Source organism: Osmerus eperlanus, chromosome 4 (genome assembly GCF_963692335.1).
Source record: "Osmerus eperlanus chromosome 4, fOsmEpe2.1, whole genome shotgun sequence".
NCBI classification, from domain to species: Eukaryota; Metazoa; Chordata; class Actinopteri; order Osmeriformes; family Osmeridae; genus Osmerus; species Osmerus eperlanus.
Genome location: NC_085021.1, coordinates 20,886,960 through 20,912,338, shown reverse-complemented (window position 1 = coordinate 20,912,338; position 25,379 = coordinate 20,886,960). Strand labels below are relative to the sequence as shown.

Sequence of the window (25,379 nt, the reverse complement as noted above, 5' to 3'; positions counted from 1 at the left end):
CTCCAGAACACACAAGCTTGGGCTTTCTTCTGCGGACGTGAACAAGGCAAAGAAGAGCAGCAACTATACAAACACTTAACGGCAACAATAGGCGCAGAGCTCGCAGGTATACTGGGATTGTAGCAGTCGCTGAGGGACCAGTTGACTGGGTAAGCTCTGTCTGCCGGTACCACGTCCTTCCCCAGCAGCAGAGTCGTGCCCTGTCTCTCTGCTTGCTTCTATTAGTCATGCCAGCCCTGCGCTAGGCTAACACCGGCGCTACCGCTAGCTACCGCAACTGTGCGGCCCACGCTGCAGAGCTCCCGACAAAAACAACAATAACAGCCATAGAAGAAGCAGGACTGCAGGTCGGGGCTTGTGGCAGGCTGATTTGCAGCTCAAGCCTCCCCTTAATGAGGGGAAAATAAGAACTTGTTGTTGTGTGTTGTTTTTTTTCTTCTCTCCCTCCCCCTCTCCCTCCACCACCTTCCCCTCAGCCAAAAGGTGGACTAATTAAGATGGCTGCCTGGGATGGGGGGGGCTCTGGCTTCTCCCAGAGTGCCAGGGCCTCGAGGAAGAGAAGGGGGTGGCGGCACGAAAGCTATACCAGGCATTTTGCCCCCTTCCTCCCTCCTTCCTCTCCTCCCCCCTCCTTCTCCAGCTTGTTTGGCTTTATGAGTGTGTGCTAAACATTTGTTTTTTCAACTTGTAATTAAGCCGGTTTGCTGGTTTGCAGGAATATTTCCCAGTTTTTATTTTGTGCATTTTCTTTCTCTCAAGGGAGATCGGTAGAGAGCAGACAGTTTGTATTCCTGGTGGACAGTCTCATTGAAGTTGCGCTACATGCTACGGTGCATGTGAATGTGTGGGATGATGAATTCTTCTCAGTTAAAGGATGCTTGAAGGTTATCTTGTGGGATCATAGATGCAGGTAATACTTTTGTGGTGTTTGTAGACTCATTGTCGGTTGAAAAATAGGGATGTCTGGTCCAGATTATATGCCCTTGACTCTGACAAAGCGAAGCCTTTGAATTAAATTTCCCTCGGGATCAATAAAGTGAATTGAATTAAGTGCCGTATATATTCCATATGTTCGTATACGATGTATACATTGCCTGGGTTTCCTCATAAAACCACAGTTGCGTCAGTGTACATGTACAAGGATTCAACACCTCTCCAGATTAAACCTACAGCCGAGAATCCCTATCTCATGACTCACATTCCCATGCCCCCCCATCCCAAGGCATCCCAAACAGCATGCCAGATTTGTGACTTGACAGCATATTTCAGGTCTCGCTGCAGGTATTCGCCAAAGCCCAACCGAAACTCTCTCAGCTCACACAAGTTTGGAGTAGGACCCCTCTAAAAATAGCCTGCAAATTAGGAGGGGCCTGCAAGGCTGCCTCTCAAGCACTCTCATTGTTTGTGTCCGAAGCTGTGTGTTCAGATCATGGCCTGAAAGTCAGGGCTTGGACTTGACAGCAGAGCGGGGCACATTGTTTGAAGGGGGATGTGGTGGTGGGAGGTAGGGGGTGGGAGGTAGGGGGTGGGAGGTAGGGGGTGGGAGGTGGGGGTGGGAGGTAGGGGGTGGGAGGTAGGGGGTGGGAGGTAGGGGGTGGGAGGTAGGGGGTGGGAGGTAGGGGGTGGGAGGTGGGGGTGGGGGGTGGGAGGTGGGGGTGGGGTAGAGGAGTTGGTACTGGGGGGCTTTTTGGGTTCCTCTGGAGAGTTGGAATTCCTCCAGAGCAGTTCCCCCCATTTGGCAGGCACTTGTGAAAACAATTCCCCAGCTTTTAGTCACTGCAGGCCCAGTTGCCTTTTCGACTCCGGAGCAGGAAGAAATGACAGAGCGTCAAGACACGGTTAGAAAAATTGTGTTTTTGTTGCTTGGCGTGTACAGTGGGATATCTACACAGAACCATATCTACGGGTTTTAGATATCTGAATGTGGGTTCACTCTGTACAGGCCATAGATATGCTGCCGTTCACTGTGCTTCTCCTGGTTGAGTGTGGTGTGGCTTTGACTGGGGGTGTCTTTGTGATGAGTTCTCTGTTTTTCCAGGCTAGGCCCAAGCAGCAGCTACATGAGGACGATGTGAACATGGGCCAGAGGACGCCTCCTTCAGACGCCATGGGTTCCACGCACGCTCAGAGCCGTGGAGGGATGGAACGACATGGAGACGGTAAGAACCCAGAGTCTATATCCGTAACCACCATTCACCAAAATGTTATTCGGTTATAAAAGATAATGGATTTGACCCAAGCGGCTCAGAAATAGCAAATGGATCACCTCTATTCCAGCAAAACCAAACGCAGTGTGTGGGCTGTCATAAAATTAGAAAGTTAATACTTGCATACTGCTGAACCCAATCACCCAATCCGTTCCACAATCCCCAGTTTCAGATATAGCTCTAACAGTCCTGAAACAAACCTTCTGTGGTCCGCTCCCACAGACTTCAGCATTGGTCGCCGTGCAAACGCCATCCAGTGAACTACCAGAGAGTCTCCTGCCCCCCCACCCCTGAACCCCCCCCCCCCCACCCCCCCCCCCATCGCCGACCTCTGACCCTCCAACCTCTCCCACCATGACCTCTGAACTGGAGAGCAGCCTAACCTCCATGGACTGGCTCCCCCAGCTCAGCATGCTGGCAGCCATCCAGAAGTCAGACGGCGGGCATCACCGCGGTGGGAACCACGGGCACCACCACCACCACGGCCACGGGCCTGGGCCGGGTAAGAAGGCCGGGCAGCTGGACCCGGGCACCACCCTGGACCAGGAGGAGGCGTCTCAGCACCGGGACGGCAAGCCGCCCTACAGCTACGCCAGCCTCATCACCTTCGCCATCAACGGCTCGCCACGCAAGAGGATGACCCTGAGCGAGATCTACCAGTGGATCTGCGACAACTTCCCGTACTACAGAGAAGCTGGCAGCGGCTGGAAGGTAGGACGCCGGAGAGAGTGTGTGTGTGTGTGCGGGAGTGTGAGAGAGAGAGACGCTTTAAAGGATCATTATCACCTTTTGGTACCTTACTTTGTTTTATTATTCCTCCTATAATTTGCCATAGAAATCCCTTTTAAATCGAACATTTTCCTCAAGTGACGGTCGAGCCACAAGTTCCGGGCTTTGCAGCAAGCCGAAGGGTTAGAGGTCACAGCAGTGAGTGATGGAATGAGCTTCCATTCAAGTGCCTTTATTAAAGCCTGCGCTGAATGTCAATGCTGCTATGTAAATCCAAGGCAATATGAGGAGGAGAGGTGACGGTTTTGTGGGAGACAGATTAGTAGGCCCGCTGCCTGAGTCTGGGGAATCCTTCTCCTTATTAACCGAGAGATGGATAGATGCAGCCCTTTCTCTCCCGCATCCAGGACTCTGCCGACGTTCCTCAAGTACCCTCGTTTAATCTCTCTGAGATTTCCTCAGCGAGTCTTTTCCCCCCCTCCACTCTCCTTGTGACAAACCTGTGTTTATTTTCAGGCTTTAATCTCCCACACACTGTTCCTGAGCTAAATTGTATGCCAGCCAGACGTTGGGGGTTGAATAAAAGAAAGAAAAAGGGTTTGACAAACCAAGTCAGCTTGTGTAGCTGTATGGGCTCTGTGTAGAGCCGTAGGAACCCAGTCAACTCACAATCCATAGATCGAAGAGCACACCTTTCCGTCATTACGAGCAATCTCCAAGAGCGTCCTCACCGACGCCATACTCAGATTTCACTCCCTTTCGAAAGCCTCTGGACCCTCTCACGCCATCACCCCACTCACCGCCATCACTCCTGAATCACATTTTAAACGCTTGTAAACAACGAGGCCGTCCTGTGTGCGGAACGCCAGCCCGTCCCTGTGGGGTGAGGCCGGGGTACCTGCTAACGTTTATCCCCCGGATGCCGTCTGGCCCTGTGGCGGGGAGGCTGGGGTTGCACACCAGCGATCAGCATCAAAGGGGAACGCAGGCGTGCTCATTACAGCCCAGGTGATGAGGTTCAGCTGCACACAGCAGGGGGTCCGGCAGCACGACTGTCTGGCTTCCTCTGAGATGAGGACACGCCGGGAACACACAGGAGCACACACTAGACGTGTGTGTGTGTGTGTGTGACAGACACACACGTATACACGCACACGTATACACACACCTGCACACACACACACATCAAGTAGACGGCATGCAGTCTAGATCTCCCCCACTCAGGTAGGCCTCTGTACAGGTGTGTGTGTGTGCCATCTGTAGACGGCCTCCGTACGTGTGTCTCCGTACGTGTGTCGTGTACAGATGACGCCAGTGCAGCTCGGCAGGAGCGAGGAGGAGGAGGAGACAGGGGGGGGGGGGGTGCGGGGTAGCGGAGCCAGAGTTTGCTACCCAACCCACGCACTCCGTCTGCTCACTATGATAATGTGGATGTGCTGGAGAGGCAGAGTTGAAACCAGGACAACACTCTCTCTCTCTCTCTCTCTCTCTCTCTCTCTCTCTCTCTCTCTCTCTCTCTCTCTCTCTCTCTCTCTCTCTCTCTCTCTCTCTCTCTCTCTCTCTCTCTCTCTCTCTCTCTCTCTCACATACACACAGTTGATCCTTTGAACACACTGGCGCATTAGCCACAGGATACATCCAGTTATTATAATCAGATAACTCGTCAAGGTCGCAAGATGTCTGCATCCTATCAGGGAGAGTGGAAAGTGTGGAGGGTTCTTGACTTGTTGAGCCAAGGTGACTGGCATGTTGTGCCACAGTTGCTCTAGAATGTTCCATATCCTGTAAAAGTTGCCGCTTAAGTCTGCTAATAGATTGTTGTTGCATAAAACTGGGCTGAAGAGGGTCGGTGTCCAAGTGAACTGTTGTTGTTGTGGGTCTATTGTCTTGGAAAAACTCTCATGGATCGCGTGATGTCATTTCCTTGTGGTTCTTTTTAAAAATTTTGCTCCTTGATGTTACGCATGTTGTGCTTTAATACGGGTGTGTTCTTTTCTTTTGTTTTACTGTTGTGCTCTTAGAATCCTTGTTTCATCTTCCAGATCTTGTCCTATTTCCCCTCAAGTGACTTTTACCACTTGCCAAGCTGCCATTTTAAATGAGAATTTCTTAAGTTTTTCCTGGTTAAAATAAAGATTCACCTGAAATCCATAAAGGGTGGTTGTGCAGTGTTGTTTCCTGCATCAGACCCCTCTGATCAGCCGCGCTTCCATGCGTCTCCACCAGGGCGGCACTGTCCCCGGAGAAGGCTCTGTCTACATCCCCGACACCTCTCTTCCAGAGCGCTCTGCTGCTCCGCTCTACTTTCCCACACCCTCTGCTCTGGCCCCAGCAGCCCTTTTACACCCACGTATCCCTGCGCTCTGGCCAGCTAGGCCCCACTGGTTAGTGTGCTGCTTCGGAGACGGACCATTTTTTCACTGATTGGTCGATAGATTAAAGAGTCTGAAAGGTCTTGCCAACCATTGGCCCTCCCGGACGAGTTAGACCCACGTCGAGCCAGCCTGGCTGTTAGACTGTTCACTTGACCCTTTTCATCCTTGCGTTGTTTAACCTTTCCTCACACCAGATTAGCCTAATCTATCGAATCGTTTTTACACTTAAATCTTTTTTCCACTGCTTTAAAACACACTGTGTGCTTGGTTGCTTACACTAGCCATTAGCCTTGCGCTATGCTGCTTGACCTGACCCCATATCCAGAGGCTATCTCTCCCAGCCAGCTAATTGCCGATGAATTAGCTGCCTTAATGTGACGGTGGAAAAGGCGCTCAAGCTTAGGTGACCTTTGACCTTTCAACGGCAGCCGAGTGTCACAACAGTGACCTCAAACGAGCACTGGGGCCTGACATTGCGGTGGCTTCCTCCATCTTTCTAGCTGTTGGTCTGGCTGGGGATTCACGAGACTCACACTGCACTGAAGGCCAAGGCTCGTGTGAGGAGGGTGTGGTAACACCATGTGTCTTGAGGGTAATGTTTGTGTGTGTGTGTGTGTAAAAAAAAAAGTTGAACTGTTGAGTAAAGTGCATCAGTTTGTCGGTGACAGAAACACTTTTTTGTTGAGCTGGGCTCACCTCTCTGAGTGTTTATTCTCTGTTGCCGGGCAACCCAGACATTGCTGTTACATGCATCCCAGCATTCCCTGTTAACATGTCACGCCTGTCCTGTCTGCCGGCCAGATGTGTGTGTGTGTGTGTGTGTGTGTGCGCGTGTGTCCAGATGCAAACTCCTCAGGCACCTGGGTCAATAATCCTAATACTGCCTTTTCCTTTTTAGAAGATTGATGCTATTGATGACGATGGCTCGCATTTTCATGCAATTCTTTTTATGAAACCGGGATTGTAATCATACTCGAAGCTGTGAGGCTGGTGTTAGTTACAGTAGCACTGCTACCAGTCAGCAAACCGAACAGCTAAGCAGCACTAATGAAAAGAGATTTTCAATATATACGACTAATTACTACCAGCCTCAGGATTCCATTCTTCATTAACACTAAGGGAATCCCCTTGGGTATAGCCCCTCTACCTCACCCTTACCCCCCACCCCCCCATCCACTGTCATAACTGGCCTGGGGAGAGGGCGGGGGGGGGGGGGGTGTCTGGTGGATTATTGTATTATCTTGTCAAATGTCTAATGATGGGTGTGGAGACTGTGTTGGAGTAGACGTCTCTGCAGCAGCGACGTGTCTGTGCAGTATCTGCCTGAAGGCACAGTTGGCACCTTCTCCCACATTCCTCCTGTTCCTACACAAGCACGCTGCCAGGGGCGGGGCCTTTACCCAGGGGCGTGGCCTGCATCAACAGGCAGGGCCTTCACCCAGGGGCGTGGCCAGGATCAAGGGGCGGAGAGTTCACCCAAGGGTGTGGCCAAGAATCAGGGATGTGGCCAGGATCACGGGGGAGTGGTCATGACTCAGGGGCGTGGCAAGAGGGGCATCCCAAAACCATCCCTCCTTTGAACCCCTTTAAGATTCCCCTGCTTCTTCTCCGCTCTGACAGCATAGCACTGGTCTAGAGAGCCCTGCTTAGTCCAGACACAGCCCTCTAAGACTTCCACGTGCACTCTCGTTGTGCACTCTCGTTGTGCACTCTCGTTGTGCACACTCGAGAGACGAGGTTTGGGGAAGTGGGAGGCAGCAAAAGAGCAGGGAGAACAGAGAATGGGGGGGGGGGGGAAACGCAGGAAAGGAAGCTATTTCAAACTCTTGGGACGGTGCCCGGTGTGTATTTGAAGTCCCTTCCCCTCCCCAGTCTCCCCAGAGACAGCACGCCCTGACAGGGCTGTCACTTCAGCGCCCAGCTGTGATGCTAGCTCTGACCTGGCGTTGCCCCCCTGACTCCGCAATGTCCACCATCTTGAAACCGCCACGCTCTAAGCTGGGCGCCAACCCATCACGGTCGGAAGGCGGGCGATGCAGACAGAGAAAGCAGTTGATTATAGGAACAGGACTTTGTCATAGCTGGGGGGGTAATGTGCGTTGGCACATGCTTAGCTGTGTTAGTGATGTGCAGAGTGCTTAGCTTCAGTGGGTCTCTGGGGGGAAAGCAGCTCCAGTTTCTATCTTGTCATACACACACATACACACACACATACTGACACACACACACAAACACACAGCTCTCGTGGATGGCATCTATGAAGTGACTGTGCAATGCAGGGGGATGGGGGCATCAAATGAACTGAATATGTATTTGACCGTGTTGGATGCAGCCAGACACCCTCAGCATGCAGCGTGTGTGTGTGCGCGCGTGCATGTGTGTGTCAAAGCCTGCTGTTGGAGGATACCTCTCTTATTATGGGCTGTATGGAGCCAAGACGCCTCTAAACTCTTAACCCAGCCTTCGATCATATGTCTTCTTTCTCCTGCTCCAACTTTAATCATCCACATATTGCCCCCCTCTCTCTTGTCCCCCCTCTCTTGCCCCCCTCTCTCTTGCCCCTCTCTCTCTCACTCTTCCTCCTCCTTCTTTTACATTTAGTAATTTAGCAGACGCTCCTATCCAGAGCTTTTATTTTCTCCATTTCTCACCCTCTCTCTCTCTCTCTCTCTCTCTCTCTCTCTCTCTCTCTCTCTCTCTCTCTCTCTCTCTCTCTCTCTCTCTCTCTCTCTCTCTCTCGCCCTCCCCTCGTCCCTTCTCTCGTCCCTTCTCTGTAACAGTCTGGCAGTGTGCCCTGGTCCTCCAGAACTCTGACACTACTCCAGCAGAAAGGGACCGGAGGACACACACACACACAGACACAGACACACACTGAATCCTGCTGACTAGGGCTGACTGCCTGTCTGTGGAAGCCCTGCACACAGCACACCCCCTCTCCTTCAGTAGTGTTAACCTCACTGCTACCTCCCCACTCGTCTCACGCTGCCTGGCTTCATCTTCATCATCCTCCTCCTCCTCATCTCACTATGAATGTTCTCTCAAAGTGAGATAACTAGCTGTGGTATTCAAAAATATTTGGAAGTACGGAATCTACATACACTGTTGTCTCTGTCTGTCGTAACTGTTTTCCCCCCGTATTTCCATCCGACACAATTGACACATATTTTGACCTCCATCCTGTGATTAGAAAACTATCCACGCCTTCCCCAGCACCTGACCTATTTCTGAGCTTGGGAGCGTGTGTGGTCCTCCCAGCCCTCCTCACCTCGGCCTGACCTATATGTGGCCACACTGAGCTGATGCTGCCCCTGGCCTTGCCACTCTGCCACCCCCTGGCCTTGCCTGCCCAGCACCCCCCTGCCATCTGCATTCTAGCTATTTTGGTATATATATATACACACACACACACACACACACGTGACCTCTCTTTCATTCTCTCCTTTCTCTCTACCCCTTGTGCTCTCTCTTGCTCTCCCCTCCCTTCATCTCTCTCTGCCAATCTCTCCCTTCCTTTCCCTGCCCATCTCCCCCTCTCTCTCCACATCCATCTCTCCCCTCCATATCTGCCGCTGCTAGTGCAGTCCCAAAATCCTACATTTTAAAAGTCACTCATGCTTATGAAGCGCATCTTATGCAACAGACTGCGTCACATTCCGAATCCTCATCATCATCAGAAGGTCTAACCAACGCAGCCTCCACTAATAATAACCACGATGCTATCGAAATACCTTCATCCGTACAGCAAGCTGCTAATCTCCAAATCCATAATCCTCAAATATATCCAGAAAATAGGAAGTAATATTTTTACCCCTCCTTCCCTCACACACACTCTCCTGCCGCACACACCACACACACATAGACACACACACACACACAAACCCTCCTGCCACACACACTCACATACACACCTACAGCTCCCCTGCAGGATGCTTTTCTCTGAGATCCATTTAGCGCTGGGCAGCCGAACCCCAGCTGGTCCCAATAAGCTCATTAATCACTGAATGCCATCAAATGAGTGGGAGGACTCGGCGGCGGAGCTACGAATTGCATTATCTCAGTTTGTGTCGCAACCACTCAGTGTATTACTGCCATCTCCTAGTGTCATGACAACATGGGTGCTTTCAGGGAGGGGTCTGGGGAACAGGTCTCCATTGACGGCCGTAAACCCCACAGCTGGGCTTTACTGTACGTGGTGAAGAGGCCTCATTGTGAAGAGATGAGGTCCATCTGCAGATAGACACCTGTCCTCTGTCGGGCTATGATGTCATCCCCTCCGCAGACAAAGAGGCGTGTGTGTGTGTGGTTGAGTAGGAGCGATTGCTGGTGTGTGGCTGTGTGTTTGTGTGGAAGAGGTTGGTGGTGTGTGTGTGTGTGTGTGACAGGAAGGTGTGTGTGTGTTTGTGTATGTGTACATTTTCTCTAGAACTATTCAGGATGAGCAGCTACATGTGTTCATTGTATTCCTCCTCCCAGGTAATACATTTGCTTCCACTTAATTTTCAGAATTATTGTACTGGAGATGGTCTGAGGTGACAAGCTAGGTTCCCTCTGCTCTGCACTGTTCCATGCCCCTCCCCCCCCTCTCTCTCTCTCTACCTCCTCAGCCCTCTCGTGGAGAAAGGAACAACAGCTACTCAGCGAGGAAAGAAAAACAAGACGAAAGAAAAAGAAAAAAAAATTGGGGGAAAGAAACCGAGGGGGAGAGGGAGAGGGAGGGGGAGGGGGAGGGGGAGGGGGAGGGGGAGGGGGAGGGGGAGGGGGAGGGGGAGGGGGAGAGGGGTACTGTATGGAAGGGTGATGAAGTAAACATGGAGGAAAGGGTTGTGGAGGGATTGAAAGGTATAGCAAGAGAGAGGAGAGGAAGGAAAGAGCCACGGAGAATATAGGTTCCCTCCCCTGTAGTATTAATTAGCAGCTCCAGATGAGTGCATGGAGCCTGGAGGAGAACAGGTTCATGTCAGGCCAGCCTTCACTGGGCCTCTCTCTCTGTACCACACACACATAAACACACCCACTCATGCACGCGTACACACGCATGTGAATGTACGCTCGCTTTCACACACACATACATGAATGCACACACACATATTCACACACACACTATGACGGAGTATGCATGAACCCCTGGGGTTTCTCACAGTACTGCAGCATAGTCAGTGAGAGCTGACAACTATATTGAATATTCACATAGAAGAAAGGCGCTATGTCCTTGCATTGACCAGCTGATGGAAGGTGGACTATTAATAATGTATTGAGAAGTTTTATGGTCTGGACTTGGTAGCCACTACAAATCACTCGTGTCCATGCTGAGGAGATGCCTAGTTTTGTCACTTCATCTATTAAAAAAGAAAGTTCTGCTTAAGTTTGCATCAATTCATGGTTTGCTTCTCTCTCTCCCCCCCCCTCTTTCTCCCCCCCCTCTCTCTCTCCTCTCGTATTTTCTACTCACAGAACTCAATACGGCATAATCTGTCCTTGAACAAGTGTTTCCTTAAAGTGCCTCGCTCTAAAGACGACCCTGGAAAAGTAAGTATTTATTTTATACATTAACGCCCATGACTTTACATTTCACATCAAATTACAGCATATTTTATTCAAAGAAACAAAAGGCAAACAAAATGTTATTTGTAAAATCTTAGTATTAAGGTTTAACCACACACACACACTCACGGACGGACACACACATACAGACTCTCTATCTCTCTCTCACACACACGGACACACACACACGCTGACACACACATGCACTTAAAAGCAATTTCTAGATACAGAGACTGCCGCGCTGAATACCAAATGCTGGTTTCGCTGCTGTTTGATGCTCCCCAGATATTGACTGTGCACAGTAATAATGTGATACTGGAGTAATGAATAATATGGACGAACATGTCTATAGACGCCAGGCTCATTCAACCATCGCTCTTGCATCGGGGCTGCTGCACCGCTCCCCCCATTGTCCCCCCCTCCCCCCTTCATCACCCCCGGCTCCCCATATCCTCTTGACCTTTGAACCCCAAGGAAGCATTCTGTAAAGCCAGAGGAAGCCGGGGCTGTAGATAAGTTGCATCAGTTCTAGCTACCAGAGATGCGCGGCTGCGATATGAAATATTGAACACGACGATGTGAATGGGAGAGCGTGGTGCTTGGAGAGCGTGGTGCTTGGAGAGCGTGGTGCTTGGAGAGCGTGGTGCTTGGAGAGCGTGGTGCTTGGAGAGCGTGGTGCTTGGAGAGCGTGGTGCTTGGAGAGCGTGGTGCTTGGAGAGCGTGGTGCTTGGAGAGCGTGGTGCTTGGAGAGCGTGGTGCTTGGAGAGCGTGGTGCTTGGAGAGCGTGGTGCTTGGAGAGCGTGGTGCTTGGAGAGCGTGGTGCTTGGAGAGCGTGGTGCTTGGAGAGCGTGGTGCTTGGAGAGCGTGGTGCTTGGAGAGCGTGGTGCTTGGAGAGCGTGGTGCTTGGAGAGCGTGGTGCTTGGAGAGCGTGGTGCTTGGAGAGCGTGGTGCTTGGAGAGCGTGGTGCTTGGAGAGCGTGGTGCTTGGAGAGCGTGGTGCTTGGAGAGCAGGTTGGAGTGGCGCACTCTGGTCCTCACTGGCACTGCACAGGCCAAACTAAGTAGCATAACGTGTTGAGTAAAGCCCCCCATTTCCAAAGTTACAAACTAATCTTACGCATTTCCAAAGTTAACTAAACTTGCAGTTACTAAACGAAGTGTAGCTGTGGAGTGTTCAGTCCAGTTCTAAAGGTTCCCGTATTGAGTTTATGTAAAAGTGCTGTCGTTTGCTCTTTAGGCTGAACGTCAGCCTCTCCAAGTTTCCAACTAAAGCCAAGTTCTGCTCACCAATTTGGGGGGAAAGTTTCTCCAGGCTGTGGGGATCGGGGGAACCATTGAAAAATGAATTAACAGGAAAGAAAGACTAAATAATTCAGTCCTCGGCTGAGGCCTGTAGTTGAAAAAAAAATAGGGAGAGACGTTCCCCTGATTAGCCTTACTTGAACCAGGCCAGAACCATACCCAACATCAATGTTCGTACCAATCAATAGGATCTAGGGGGGGGGGTCGGTGAGGTTTTGGTTTGGGGTTGTGGAGGGCAGCCACAGTGCAGGAGGAGGGTAGACTGCTTCTGTGTTGTGGGTCGAGAGGGGTACCTTAGAGATGAACGCAGATAAATCATGTATGTACTCATATTACGTGCCAAGCGTTGTTGGGTCTGAGAAAGAGAGAGGGGGAGAGAAAATGAGCGAGTGAGAGAACAGAAAGACAGTGAGGTGGTATATAGGTTTCTATCAGAGATTGATTTACTGGATGTCTTGTAGAACCTTGTTTCTGTTGGAAGATTCTGTGTTGTTTCAGCCCCGTCAAGGAGCGCTGCAGCTCAGCAGAAGATTCTATGCAACGGGAGACAAAGTAAAAATAAAAGTTGTGAATACCTTGGAAATGACCCTAAATTATAAACAAAAATACATGTGTTTTGTCTGTGTAAAAAAAATCATCTATTTCTTTGAACAGAGGGGGTGGCCAGGTTTAATTGGAGGAACCTTAGGGATAGCAATTTCTTCCACAACATTTACATAATCGTTAGATACAAATGGTCTAGGAATTAATTCAGTATAAAAACCAAGACTTTTACATCAACCATACAGTACGGCCTGGGTTTAGTCTGAGGTGTCTTCTGTTGTGGTGTTTGTGTGTGTTCTGTTGTGGTGTTTGTGTAGCCCAAGCATGGGCAAAAATGTGTCTGGGGAAAAATCTTCCACGATAATACATTTGAGACTTTACATTTACATTTAGTCATTTAGCAGACGCTCTTATCCAGAGCGACTTACAGTAAGTACAGGGACATTCCCCCGAGGCAAGTAGGGTGAAGTGCCTTGCCCAAGGACACAACGTCAATTGACACGGCAGGGAATCGAACTAGCAACCTTCAGATTACTAGCCCAACTCCCTCACCGCTCAGCCATCTGACTCCCATTTTATTGTTATTTTCAAATCCGTTTTCCTTTACCTACCAAAATAAAACACAAACAGCTAATTTTTCATGTGGTTGACGCATGTTTCCGGTGTTGTACCGAAATCGATAACCTATCAAGAACTGGGGCCAGGGGTCGCTGTACAGCAACGTTAGGTGACCTGCTATTCGCGCTCTGAGTAGCCTTGCACTTCTAGTGTTATCCACTCCAATCGTTTGGATTTTGAATGGCATCGATTGTTCTACAGGACTTGCGATCATCATTTGATAACCCTCTTGTGGTTTCTTGCTTTAATAATCTATCAGTCCCACCACAATATTAGCTCAACAGCGCAAATACAGGGGAAAAAAAAGCTAACGAAGTATTGGCTACTGGTTGGTAGCTAGCTGGCTGGCTACCAGTACATCCAGTGCTTTGGTGAACTGTAGCTACAGAAGAGCATGTCCTAGTAGGCTAAGTTTTGCTGCTAGTTTCAGACCTGACCCCCGGACCTCTAAGTAACTTACAGCTGAGCAAACTATAGACTACTGCTGTGTATGATTGCTAGAGCAGAGGTACGATGGGCAAAAATACAGGGTGTTGATATCACAGTCTAGTAGCTAGCTACATAAGATGTTATTATCCTGGCCTGTGCCTGTGACGTTTCTGCAGCTGTCTTCTAGTTGTTTTAGCTAGCTAGCTAGCTCCCAGAAGCTTACGGGCTACTGAACTGATTTTTTCGAAAGGTTAAAAAAATAATTTCGATTAGATACGTAAAATAAAAAATAAGAGGGAACATGACAGGGCCGGGTGATATGACCCTAAATTCAATGCTGACGTGTTTGTTTTGTTGTGGTGTTGATGTGTGTTCTGCTCTGTTATCCAGGGCTCCTATTGGGCCATAGACACCAACCCTAAAGAGGACACACTGCCCACCAGGCCAAAGAAGAGGCCTCGCTCTGGAGAGAGGGTGAGTGCTCCCCCCACACACACACACACACACACACACATATAGTGCCCCCACACGCACATACATACACCCTCACGCACAAGCATACTGACAACACTGATCAAATGAGAACAGTAAGAACATCAAGTAGTACTAGCTGGTAGATCGCTGCACTAGACCATGCGCGCTCTTACGGTGCGTTTACACTGCAGCGATGCGATGCGAGCGACAACATGTTTTCCATTCATTTTCAATGGAGCCAGGCGAATCGCTTGCGTGGTGCATTGTTGGTAGCGACGCGACACGATCAAGTTGAGATTTTCTCAACTTTATGCAAATGAGGGAAGGCGAGCGATGGCAAGCGATTCGCGTCGCTGCAGTGTAAACGCACTGTAAGCCTGTTGAGTCGGTGCCGTGCGCTGCAGCAACATCGACGCAGTGATGTTGCGAGATAAACTGCTCGGCGCTGACCCCTGAAGAACGAGCTCCACACTGCCTCTGTTCACTGACCTGACCACCTGACTGAACACTGATGCAGCTGGATGAACACTGTACAGTACGCCCCCTATTCATCCACTCTTCCTCTGCATTTACCTCCTCTCTCTTTCTCTCACTCTTTCCCTCTCTCTTACCCCCTCTCTCACTCCACCCCCCTCTCTCTCTTTCTCTCTCTGTGTCTGCCTTAGCCATCACCAGGGAAACCAACCAGAGCGGCAAAGTGCACAATCACTGCTGTTCAATGGGGAGAGGGGGAATTAAGAGAGGTAGAGGAGAGGAGAAGAGAGAGAGAGAGAGAGAGGTACTGTATAGGGAGGGAGGGAGGAGGGGAGGGAGGGAGGGAGGGGAGGGAAGAGGAGGGAAGAGGAGAGGAGAGGAGAGGAGAAGAGAGAGAGAGAGAGAGGTACTGTATAGAAGGGTGATGAAGTAAAGGAACAGGAAGAGAGGTTGGATGAGAGGGAGGGGAGAGAAGGGGGGCTGAGAATGGAGGGGAAGAAAAAGACACAAACAGAGACGAAGAGGGAAGTAGAGGATAAAAAGCAGAGGGAAATTCAGTGAGTAGAAAAGGAAGGAGTGAGGGATAAAGGAGACAAGGGAGAGTGGGAGGAAAGGAGGGAGAGAGAGAGTATTCTAGGCTTCTGTTCCAGTTAATTACCACTCAAGGCCCCAGGCTGCCATTAGACATATTTTCTTCTGCAATGATTTTTTATTACAAACATTAATTAATTCAGAGCCTTGTCATTTCTTCTTACATGGAAGCCCTTCGACCCGCTTATTACGCTTCGCTTACATCGCTGGCAGTCTTGCCAGAGTTGTCAGATTCACTCACCGACCGAACTGTGTTTAAAGCGCATCTAAAACACAACAGTCTGTCTCACAAGAGGTAGTCTATTCTGTATTAGTGGTAAGAAGCCTTTCTTTTTCCATTCAAGCCTGCATTCCATGTCCGTAGGTATGTACCTAGGTACTTTATGCTTAGTGTCGAGGTGTAGGTGTTTAGTTAGGTACTATATGTTTGTATGGTAGAAGGTACCGTGCACGGCACAATGTGCATGACGCTCAAGTCATTCTTATTAACTCCTCGGGTATAAATCACATAAAGAAAGTTGCTGTGTCACCATCTATTTCAGTGTGTAGTAGCTGAGAGACTCATCTGCCTGTCTGTTTCTTTCTTCTCCTTTCTTTCTCTTTTCACCCTTCTGACTTTTCGCTCTCGCTCTCTCTCTGCCCTCGCTCTCTCTCTCTGCCCTCCCTCTCTCTCGCTCTCTCTGCCCTCCCTCTGTTCCGCTCTTGCACTCTCTCTCTTTCTCTCTCTCTCTCTGCCCTCCCTCTGTTCCTCTCTCTCCATCTCTCTCTCTCTGCCCTCCCTCTTTTCCTCTCTCTTTCCCTCTCTCTCTCTCCCTCTCTGCCCTCCCTCTGTTCCTCTCCCTCTCTCTCTGCCCTCTCTTTTTCCCTCTCTCTCTCCCTCTCTGCCTTCACTGTGTTCCCCTCTCTCTCTCTCTCTCCCTCCCTCTCTCTCCCTCTCTGCCCTCCCTCTGTTCCTCTCTCTCTTTCCCTCTCTCTCTCTCCCTCTCTGCCCTCCCTCTGTTCCTCTCTCTCTTTCCCTCTCTCTCTCTCCCTCTCTGCCCTCCCTCTGTTCCTCTCTCTCCATTTCCTGCCCTACACTCACGCAGCTCTCTTCAATCAAGCCGTTCCTCCTTCTTCATATGTGCCACAGTTGTGAAACCTGCAATTCTCCTTCCTTCCCTGGAGTTTATCATAAATTAAATATTGCATTGCATTGTTGTCAACCAATCCTCTTACAGTAAGCAGTTTGAGAAAGCAGGGTAGCCATAAACACTGAAAGCCAGGAAAGAAAGTCTGTGTCTTATTCTCTGTGTGTCACACACCCTCAACCTTCGAATCATTTCGCACAGACCCCCCTCTGAAAAAGACATTTGCCTCTGTAGACACAGGAAAGAGAGGTTGTGCGTTAGAAACGTCTGGCTCAGTTTTCCTGAGGTAGTACTTGCTGTAGATGAGATGCCATCCTGTGTGTCCATGTGTATTTGGCTACGGGTTAAGTTCAGTGGTTACGGCAATTGGCTACAGCTAGAGAAGTCGCAGGTTCAAATCCCCCACTGTAAGTTGCTTTGAAATAAAAGCATCTGCTGAATAAATACATTCTTTTTACTATTAATAATAATTTATATGATTATCGCTCTCACATTCATATAATAATGTGTGCATGGGATTATCCAGTGTGTATGACTCTGTGTCTGACCACTTCCTGCCTGCTTCCTCACTCTGACTCCTCTCTGACTCCTCTCTGACTCCTCTGTGAGTCCTCTCTGACTCCTCTCTGACTCCTCTGTGAGTCCTCTCTGACTCCTCTCTGACTCCTCTGTGACTCCTCTGTGACTCCTCTGTGACTCCTCTGTGACTCCTCTGTGACTCCTCTATGACTCCTCTGTGAGTCCTCTGTGACTCCTCTGTGACTCCTCTATGACTCCTCTGTGACTCCTCTGTGACTCCTCAGGCCACCACACCCTACAGTCTGGAGTCCGAGTCTTTAAGGATGGACTGCATCATGGCAGGGGGAGCGTCGCCCACCCTGGCCATCAACACTGTGACCAACAAGGTAGGACTCACTACAGACATGGGTAGGGTTAGTTAACAACACTACAGACAGGGTTCAGAGGATTTATAGGGTGTGGCCTGGGTATTGAATTCCTGAATGGGATTACAAAGAATTTGTCCAAAGAATTTGCTAGTCCAGGTGATCAGAAAACGCCCTTGATCTGAACATCAAGCTCTAGAAAATCCAGTCTGATGTAGCGATGTAGACCCCAGGATTCAACTCTCCTCTCCTTCATATTGATTTGTATTTTTACAACAGATGCACTTCTGTTCCCTTAACAACCAGAAGTAGCAGACTGCTCCACTTTAGATTTTGTTAATGAGTGATTATCTGTGTGTGTTTGTGAATGAGTGTATGTGAATGAGGGAGTAAATGTGTGTGTGATGGAATGACTGTGAATGAATGTGTGAGTGAGCGCGTGTGTGTGAGTGTGTGTGTGGCGCTGCACTGCCCAACAGCAGCAGCCCTGATAGTTTTGACAGTAGCCACCCAGGCAAGGCCTTGTCTGTTTGTGCGAGGGTCAGGGATCAAGTAGCCTTGAGGACTTATGCTGTCTGTCTGATCCCTCTCCACCTCGCCCAGCGTGTGACCCGCACGCTGACCTTCACCATGGAGACCGCTTGTCTCCGACCATCTCCGTTTAGATGTCACCTAGGTGACTGCAACCAGAGCTAATCCATGGCCATGGAATGGCTATAGGAAGAAGAGGATTGTTTTGTTTTGACTAAGCAGGGATCATTCTGCTCCCAGCTTTGCGGGCATGTTAGACCAGAGATGCCAAACTCACTGTTAGGATGTTGACTCTATTATGTTCCAGAGCTCTTTCAGTCTGTATAAGAGACTGGAGTTGTGTAAACTGGTTGGACCAGGGGGCGTCCTGGTAGCTCACAGGATAAGTGCGCTCTACCGTGTAGGCTAAGGCCCTACCGCAGTGGCCTGGGTTCGAGTCCGGCCTTGGCCCTTTTCTGCATGTCTTCCCCTCTCTCTCTCTCTCTCGCTGCCTATTCTGTCAAACTGTCCAATAAACCAACGAAAATGCCCCCCCCCCAAAAAAATGTGTTGGACTTTCACTTCGCTACACCACTGTTTGTTCACGACCGCGGTCGGCCATCTTTGTTTCAGGTGGCGTTGTACAACACAGAGCAGGAGGGCAGCGACAGCCCCCGGAGCAGCCTAAACAACAGCCTGTCAGACCAGAGTCTGGCCTCTGTCAACCTCAACAGCGTGGGCAGCAGCAGCGTGCACAGCTACGCACCGGTGAGACGTCACCACACACACACACACACACACACACACACACTCTTTCACTCTCTCTCCTCTCTTAGAGCCATGCTTCACCACAGCCTCAGAGTTGATGTGTCCCAGTGGCCGCTGTGTTCGTACAGCATCTCGGGGTGTTGTACGAACGGGCCATGTGTCCTCTGAACTTGTTGAGGACAGGTTTGGTTCTCTACAGTGACTCTAGGAGAGGGTGTAGGGTTGGGTACAACACTCTGGTCTGTAGTGGGTAGTGCCCCTCGCTCATGTGTCCTCCAGGGGGCTCAGGATTACATCAAACTATTTCAATAATCTAATCTATTGAGTAAATAATAAAATAAACAATTAATAGATTGTTTACTTTATTTACTTAATGAAATCTGCTTGGACTACTTGAATAGTTTGATACAGTCAGTTTCCACAAAACGGTAGTGAGTTTTCTGAGCTTCTGGCTTTTTCAGTGTGAGAGAGGCCCCATATCAGCCAGCGTCCAGACCAGAGTTGGTACAGACCACACCGTTCTGGGTCTGCTGCTGGATGTGCTGCTGGATGTGGTCCTTGTGGTGATGCCGTGTGTGTGAGCCGCTGTTATTGTTTGTGTCTGAAGCCTGGGTAGTCGACATTACCCGTCACCCTGACACACACACACATCAGACACGCACACACGCTGACGTCAGATACACACATGCACGCAAGCACACTTATATAAGACACGCATCAGACACAGACTTAAACTCAGGCACACACATACACATAATAAACACACACACATCCGCGCCACAGTTTATTCAAGCCAGGACCCACCTGTGGTGTCTTTGTGTCTCCACTTCTGGCCCAAGCACAGCAGACCACCTCAGTTTCAGTGTACACCAAGGTTCAGGTTTGGCTTGATGACATTAGCTGTTGAAAGGATCTGTTATTCTTAAAAGTCCTTGGCCCATTTGAATCAATTTTCTTTTAAAGCAGCGAGTAGCTTTAAAAAATATCTCTCTGTGGATTCAGACAGTTTAAAATGCATTCCTTTATATATTAAGACAGAAAATCCCAGAGTCTACTTTGACAGCGGTTGATCCATGGTTATCAATCATTTCTACCCTGCTCCTCCCACCCACATTAACCGAGGTCAACCCAATTTCATCAACATTAACCACTGGTTTCTAGAGGCCACCTTTGTGTTTTAATTTCTCCATCCGTCTATCGCTCCCTCTCCCATCCCCCCTCCCTCCTCCCTGCCTCCTGTTCCCCAGACCTAATTTGCAGAGCAGTCATGTGGGATCAGGGTCAGTTCCGCTTGTAGTTTGGTCCGGGTGTATTCAGGCTACAGTAAGTACTAAGAGAGATGTTGTGGATGTCGTTTGAAGACGTTTATGACACACCAGGACCCTCCATGATTTGGTCTTTGGCTTACTGTTTGTCGTATTTAATATGATCTGTCTCTCTTTCTATATCTCTCATTCTCCCTCTCTCTACCTGCCTCTCTCTCTCTTTCATTCCTTATCTCTCTCTCTCTACCTGCCTCTCTCTCTCTTTCTCTCCTTATCTCTCTCTCTCTCTCTACCTGCCTCTCTCTCCCTGTCTCTTCCTCGCTGTAGGTCAGCAGTCACTCTGAGCCTTCGTCCCAGTCCCTGGTTCTCCAGGGTCCTCCTCCTCCTCCCTCCCAGTACGCGCTCCCAGACAGGGACAAGCAGCTCTGCTTCTCAGACTTCGAAGACCTCAGCGCCTCCTTCCGCAGTCTCTACAAATCCGTCTTCGAGCAGGCCTTCAGTCAGACAGGTGAGCAGTGAGACAGGTGAGCAGTGAGACAGGTGAGCTGTTCTTCAGTTGTATCTGTCCACTCAAATCCACTTATTATTGAATAGTTAAAATATGACAGGAACAGTTATGTGTTTGTCTGTTCCTGTGTATGTTTGTCTTGTGATGTGCCAGTACTTTGTTTCAAAAGAAAGAAAAAGCTCAAATCTATGTCACAACACTTGGACTTGTCACCACTTTGTTGATGGCAATAAAAAGGAAAACGTCGCCCTATATTGTATGTGCACAAACAAGTATTCCATTGTTCCACAAATCTACAATTGACAGCTTGCTCAGTCAAATGTGTAAAGTTAATTAAGAAGGGTTCAGTAGGGGGGAATAAAACACACACATAATTTTTTAAATAAATAAATAAAAATGCATCCACAGTTGAGTGGAGCAAAGTGGAGCCAGTCTGAAGCTTTAATACTAGCTAATGAGATTGGCTCTCGCGTTCTGAAGTTTTTCTCTAATTGCTTCCTGAAGCCTCCTCCAGGCAGGTCAGATGGCCTCTTCCTTTCCGTATCTTCACCTTCCTCCTCTCTTCCTCCCTATCATCATCATCCTCCTCTCTTCGTCTCCCCGTCTTCATCGTCCTCCTTCACCCTCTCCTTACCTCCACCCTCTCTTCCTCTCCTCACCTTCACCCTCTCTTCCTCTCCTCACCTTCACCCTCTCTTCCTCTCCTTACCTTCACTCTCTCTTCCTCTCCTTACTTTCACCCTCTCCTCCTCTCCTCACCTTCACTCTCTCTTCCTCTCCTTACCTTCACCCTCTCTTCCTCTCCTTTCCTCCACTCTCTCTTCCTCTCCTTACCTTCACCCTCGCTTCCTCTCCTTACCTTCACCCTCGCTTCCTCTCCTCTCCTCCACTCTCTCTTCCTCTCCTTACCTTCACCCTCCTCTTCCAGGCTTTGCTGAGTGCTGGAATCGATGCGCTCTGTCAATCTCTGAAATTAAACTCTCACAAGCTTTGGAGAAATTAAATGAACTGTTCTCAAATGCGGGTGGAGTTGTGAGCCGAGGTTTCTAGTGAGACACGGGACCTTCTACCGTACCCCGGCCGTGTTTGTTACCCAGGTTTTGGAAGCCTAAAAACCAAGGCCCCTCATTAGAAACGCTCATGCCCCCCTCCCAGCTCTGAGACAGCGTGCAGTCCCCTGCCTGCCGCCCACAGAGACATGGTGTCAGTAGTCGTTCCTCTCAGGAAGCAGAGCCGTGACTAACCCAAACAGGGGCTCGTCCGCTCCCTGGAGAACCTCCGCGTGTCTAGACCCCCGCCTCTGCCCGCGCCGCCGCCGCGGGGGCGGAGCCTCTGCTGTCTGAACGCAGCCCGCCCAGCGACCTCTCCTTCACCTGCCCCAGCGACGCCCTGCGACGGGCGTGTCGCTGAAGTGGACCTGAGTGGCGAGACACGTCCGGCTCTCCGGTCGCTCTGCCGGCTGAGGGCAGCGCCGACGACCAGAGAAATGACTAAACGAGCACTGAAATGCATTCTGGGAAAAGGTTCTGTTTGGAAAAGAAGATAAATGTCCCAGATATATCTGTCATGGGCCTAGTGCCTAGGCAGTATTACTCTCATTCATCATGTATGTACAGGATTTGTATGTTGTGTGTGTACATTATGTTTATCTTTATTTATTATGTAGAAGAAGGGAATAGATGATGCCTATATTGTGATGTATATATTGTAAGTAAGGTATGTATGAAAGTACATAATGAAGTAGTGTAGTAAGTAAGCGTTCTGTCTCCAGGGCTGATGGGACATCCCAGCGAGTCCAGCCAGCCTCCTCGGACCTCCTGCTCCTACCAGACCGCCTCCGGCAACGGCATCTCCCACCCCCACCAGCACAACCACGCCCACAACCACCACGCCCACCACCTCTCCCCCCACCCGCACGGCCACGGTCAGCACGCGCCCCATCCCCAGCATGCCCAGCAGCACCACTCCAGCCACGGGCAGCAGCGCCAGGGTCTGACCCTGCAGAGTCACGCCGGACAGCCTCAGCAGATGCCCTGCTCCAGCTCGGGTAAGAAGCTCCGCCCCCTGCTGGCCCCTCCTGGGCCTGGCTCCCCTGATGCATCCTGGGTATAGCTCAGGGGGGATGGGTGTAGGGGTAGTGGGGATGGGTGTAGGGGGTAGTTGGGATGGGTGTAGGGGTAGTGGGGATTGGTGTAGGGGGGTATTGGGGGTGGGGATGGGTGTAGGGGTAGTGGGGATGGGGGTAGGGGTAGTGGGGATGGGTGTTGGGGTAGTGGGGATGGGGGTAGGGGTAGTGGGGATGGGTGTTGGGGTAGTGGGGATGGGGGTAGGGGTAGTGGGGATGGGGGTAGTGGGGATGGGGGTAGGGGTAGTGGGGATGGGTGTAGGGGGTAGTTGGGATGGGTGTAGGGGTAGTGGGGATGGGGATGGGGGTAGGGGTAGTGGGGATGGGGGTAGGGGTAGTGGGGATGGGTGTTGGGGTAGTGGGGATGGGTGTAGGGGTAGTGGGGATGGGTGTAGGGGTAGTGGGGATGGGGGTAGTGGGGATGGGGGTAGGGGTAGTGGGGATGGGGGTAGGGGGATGGGGGTAGGGGTAGTGGGGATGGGTGTAGGGGGTAGTTGGGATGGGTGTAGGGGGGTATTGGGGGTGGGGATGGGTGTAGGGGTAGTGGGGATGGGTGTAGGGGTAGTGGGGATGGGGGTAGTGGGGATGGGTGTAGGGGTAGTGGGGATGGGGGTAGTGGGGATGGGTGTAGGGGTAGTGGGGATGGGTGTAGGGGTAGTGGGGATGGGGGTAGGGGGATGGGGGTAGGGGTAGTGGGGATGGGTGTTGGGGTAGTGGGGATGGGTGTAGGGGTAGTGGGGATGGGTGTAGGGGTAGTGGGGATGGGTGTAGGGGTAGTGGGGATTGGTGTAGGGGGGTATTGGGGGTGGGGATGGGTGTAGGGGTAGTGGGGATGGGGGTAGTGGGGATGGGGGTAGGGGGATGGGTGTAGGGGTAGTGGGGATGGGTGTAGAGGTAGTGGGGATGGGGATGGGGGTAGGGGTAGTGGGGATGGGTGTTGGGGTAGTGGGGATGGGTGTAGGGGTAGTGGGGATGGGTGTAGGGGTAGTGGGGATGGGGGTAGTGGGGATGGGGGTAGGGGTAGTGGGGATGGGGGTAGGGGGATGGGGGTAGGGGTAGTGGGGATGGGTGTTGGGGTAGTGGGGATGGGTGTAGGGGTAGTGGGGATGGGTGTAGGGGTAGTGGGGATGGGGGTAGTGGGGATGGGTGTAGTGGGGATGGGGGTAGGGGTAGTGGGGATTGGTGTAGTGGGGATGGGTGTAGTGGGGATTGGTGTAGGGGGGTATTGGGGGTGAGGATGGGTGTAGGGGTAGTGGGGATGGGTGTAGGGGTAGTGGGGATGGGGGTAGGGGTAGTGGGGATGGGGGTAGTGGGGATGGGGGTAGGGGTAGTGGGGATGGGGGTAGGGGTAGTGGGGATGGGGGTAGTGGGGATGGGGGTAGGGGTAGTGGGGATGGGGGTAGGGGTAGTGGGGATGGGGGTAGGGGTAGTGGGGATGGGGGTAGGGGTAGTGGGGATGGGGGTTGTGGGGATGGGGGTAGGGGTAGTGGGGATGGGGGTAGTGGGGATGGGGGTAGGGGTAGTGGGGATGGGGGTAGGGGGATGGGGGTAGGGGTAGTGGGGATGGGTGTTGGGGTAGTGGGGATGGGGGTAGTGGGGATGGGGGTAGGGGTAGGGGTAGTGGGGGTAGTGGGGATGGGGGTAGGGGTAGTGGGGATGGGGGTAGGGGTAGTGGGGATGGGGGTAGGGGTAGTGGGGATGGGAGTCAGTTGGCTGAGCGGTGAGGGAGTCGGGCTAGTAATCTGAAGGTTGCCAGTTCGATTCCCGGTCATGCAAACTGACGTTGTGTCCTTGGGCAAGGCACTTCACCCTACTTGCCTCGGGGGAATGTCCCTGTACTTACTGTAAGTCGCTCTGGATAAGAGCGTCTGCTAAATGACTAAATGTAAATGTGTAGGGGTAGTGGGGATGGGGGTAGGGGTAGTGGGGATGGGTGTAGCTCAGTGGTAGAGCATTTGACTGCAGGTTCAAAGCTGCAGTCAAAGCTGCAGGCTGAAGCATAGCTGTGTGTCTGGGCTCATTTGCAGGTTCCTCTCATTAGAACAGGCTTTGTTTCCTGTGTGTGTGTCTAGGCAGGGGTGCTCAGCACAGAGAACATCTCCACACAAACAGCCACGTTTATTATCTGGGAGAGCTCCCCTCAACACTGCCTGGGATGAATGAAAGCAACCCCCTCGTCTTTGATTCACGGCTTCAAATGCAGAGTGATTTGGTTTGTGGTGGAGGCAGTGAATGCTTTTCACTTGCTAACAAACAGGACTGGGATTTATTTTATTTATTTATTTATTTATTTAGGGGTGTTTTTTTCTTTTTTCATTCTTTTTTTTCACTGTGCGCCCAAGCGCCATCTTGTGGCTAAAGGCTGCAACCGCGTGTAGATCTCTGCATAAGTTGTGCTGCTGTTGTTGATCTGGAAGCATCAAAGAGGACTCTGGCACCCAGAGCTGTGCTCTCCACAGCTCTCCTGTCTCCTCCATGCAGCTCTGCTGCCCCCGCCCCACTGTGGGTCTTTACCTCTCGGAGTTTCCTGTGAGGAGAAATAAAGGGGTGTGTGTGTGTGTGTGTGTGTGTCTACAGACTGGTACCCCAACCTGGACTGGCTGAAGGAGAGTTGTCGGATTGCTAGCAGCTACAACTGGGCTGATGTAGATCTCTCCCCGTTCCAAGGTAACACATTCACACAGATACACACAGTCACTCACATGTGCACACAGATACACTCACATGTGCACATAAAGACGCAAGCATGCATCCAGATACATACCGTACATAGACACAGCTAACCGCACACACAAGTACTGTATACACACCGTGTTTGAACACAGAAAACACACGCAGATGGCTGTGTCAAAGGAAAAATGGAGGTGAAAAAAACATGGAAAATAACTGTCACCATGTAAATAACTCGTA

The 25,379-nt window shown here is 50.9% G+C and overlaps 1 protein-coding gene across 1 annotated transcript in view; it reads left to right on the top strand.

Moving 5' to 3' along the window:
• LOC134019372 (forkhead box protein J3-like) overlaps positions 1 to 25,379 on the top strand; it is a 33,075-nt gene that overhangs the window by 5,736 nt on the left and 1,960 nt on the right. Inside the window, exons 2-10 of the mRNA XM_062460205.1 lie at positions 2,039 to 2,159; positions 2,430 to 2,918; positions 10,763 to 10,837; positions 14,134 to 14,217; positions 17,213 to 17,314; positions 18,437 to 18,571; positions 20,164 to 20,344; positions 22,116 to 22,391; positions 25,047 to 25,136. Of these exons, the coding sequence (XP_062316189.1) occupies positions 2,562 to 2,918; positions 10,763 to 10,837; positions 14,134 to 14,217; positions 17,213 to 17,314; positions 18,437 to 18,571; positions 20,164 to 20,344; positions 22,116 to 22,391; positions 25,047 to 25,136 (1,300 nt within the window). The 5' untranslated portion in view covers positions 2,039 to 2,159; positions 2,430 to 2,561. The remainder of the gene's footprint in view (positions 1 to 2,038; positions 2,160 to 2,429; positions 2,919 to 10,762; positions 10,838 to 14,133; positions 14,218 to 17,212; positions 17,315 to 18,436; positions 18,572 to 20,163; positions 20,345 to 22,115; positions 22,392 to 25,046; positions 25,137 to 25,379) is intronic.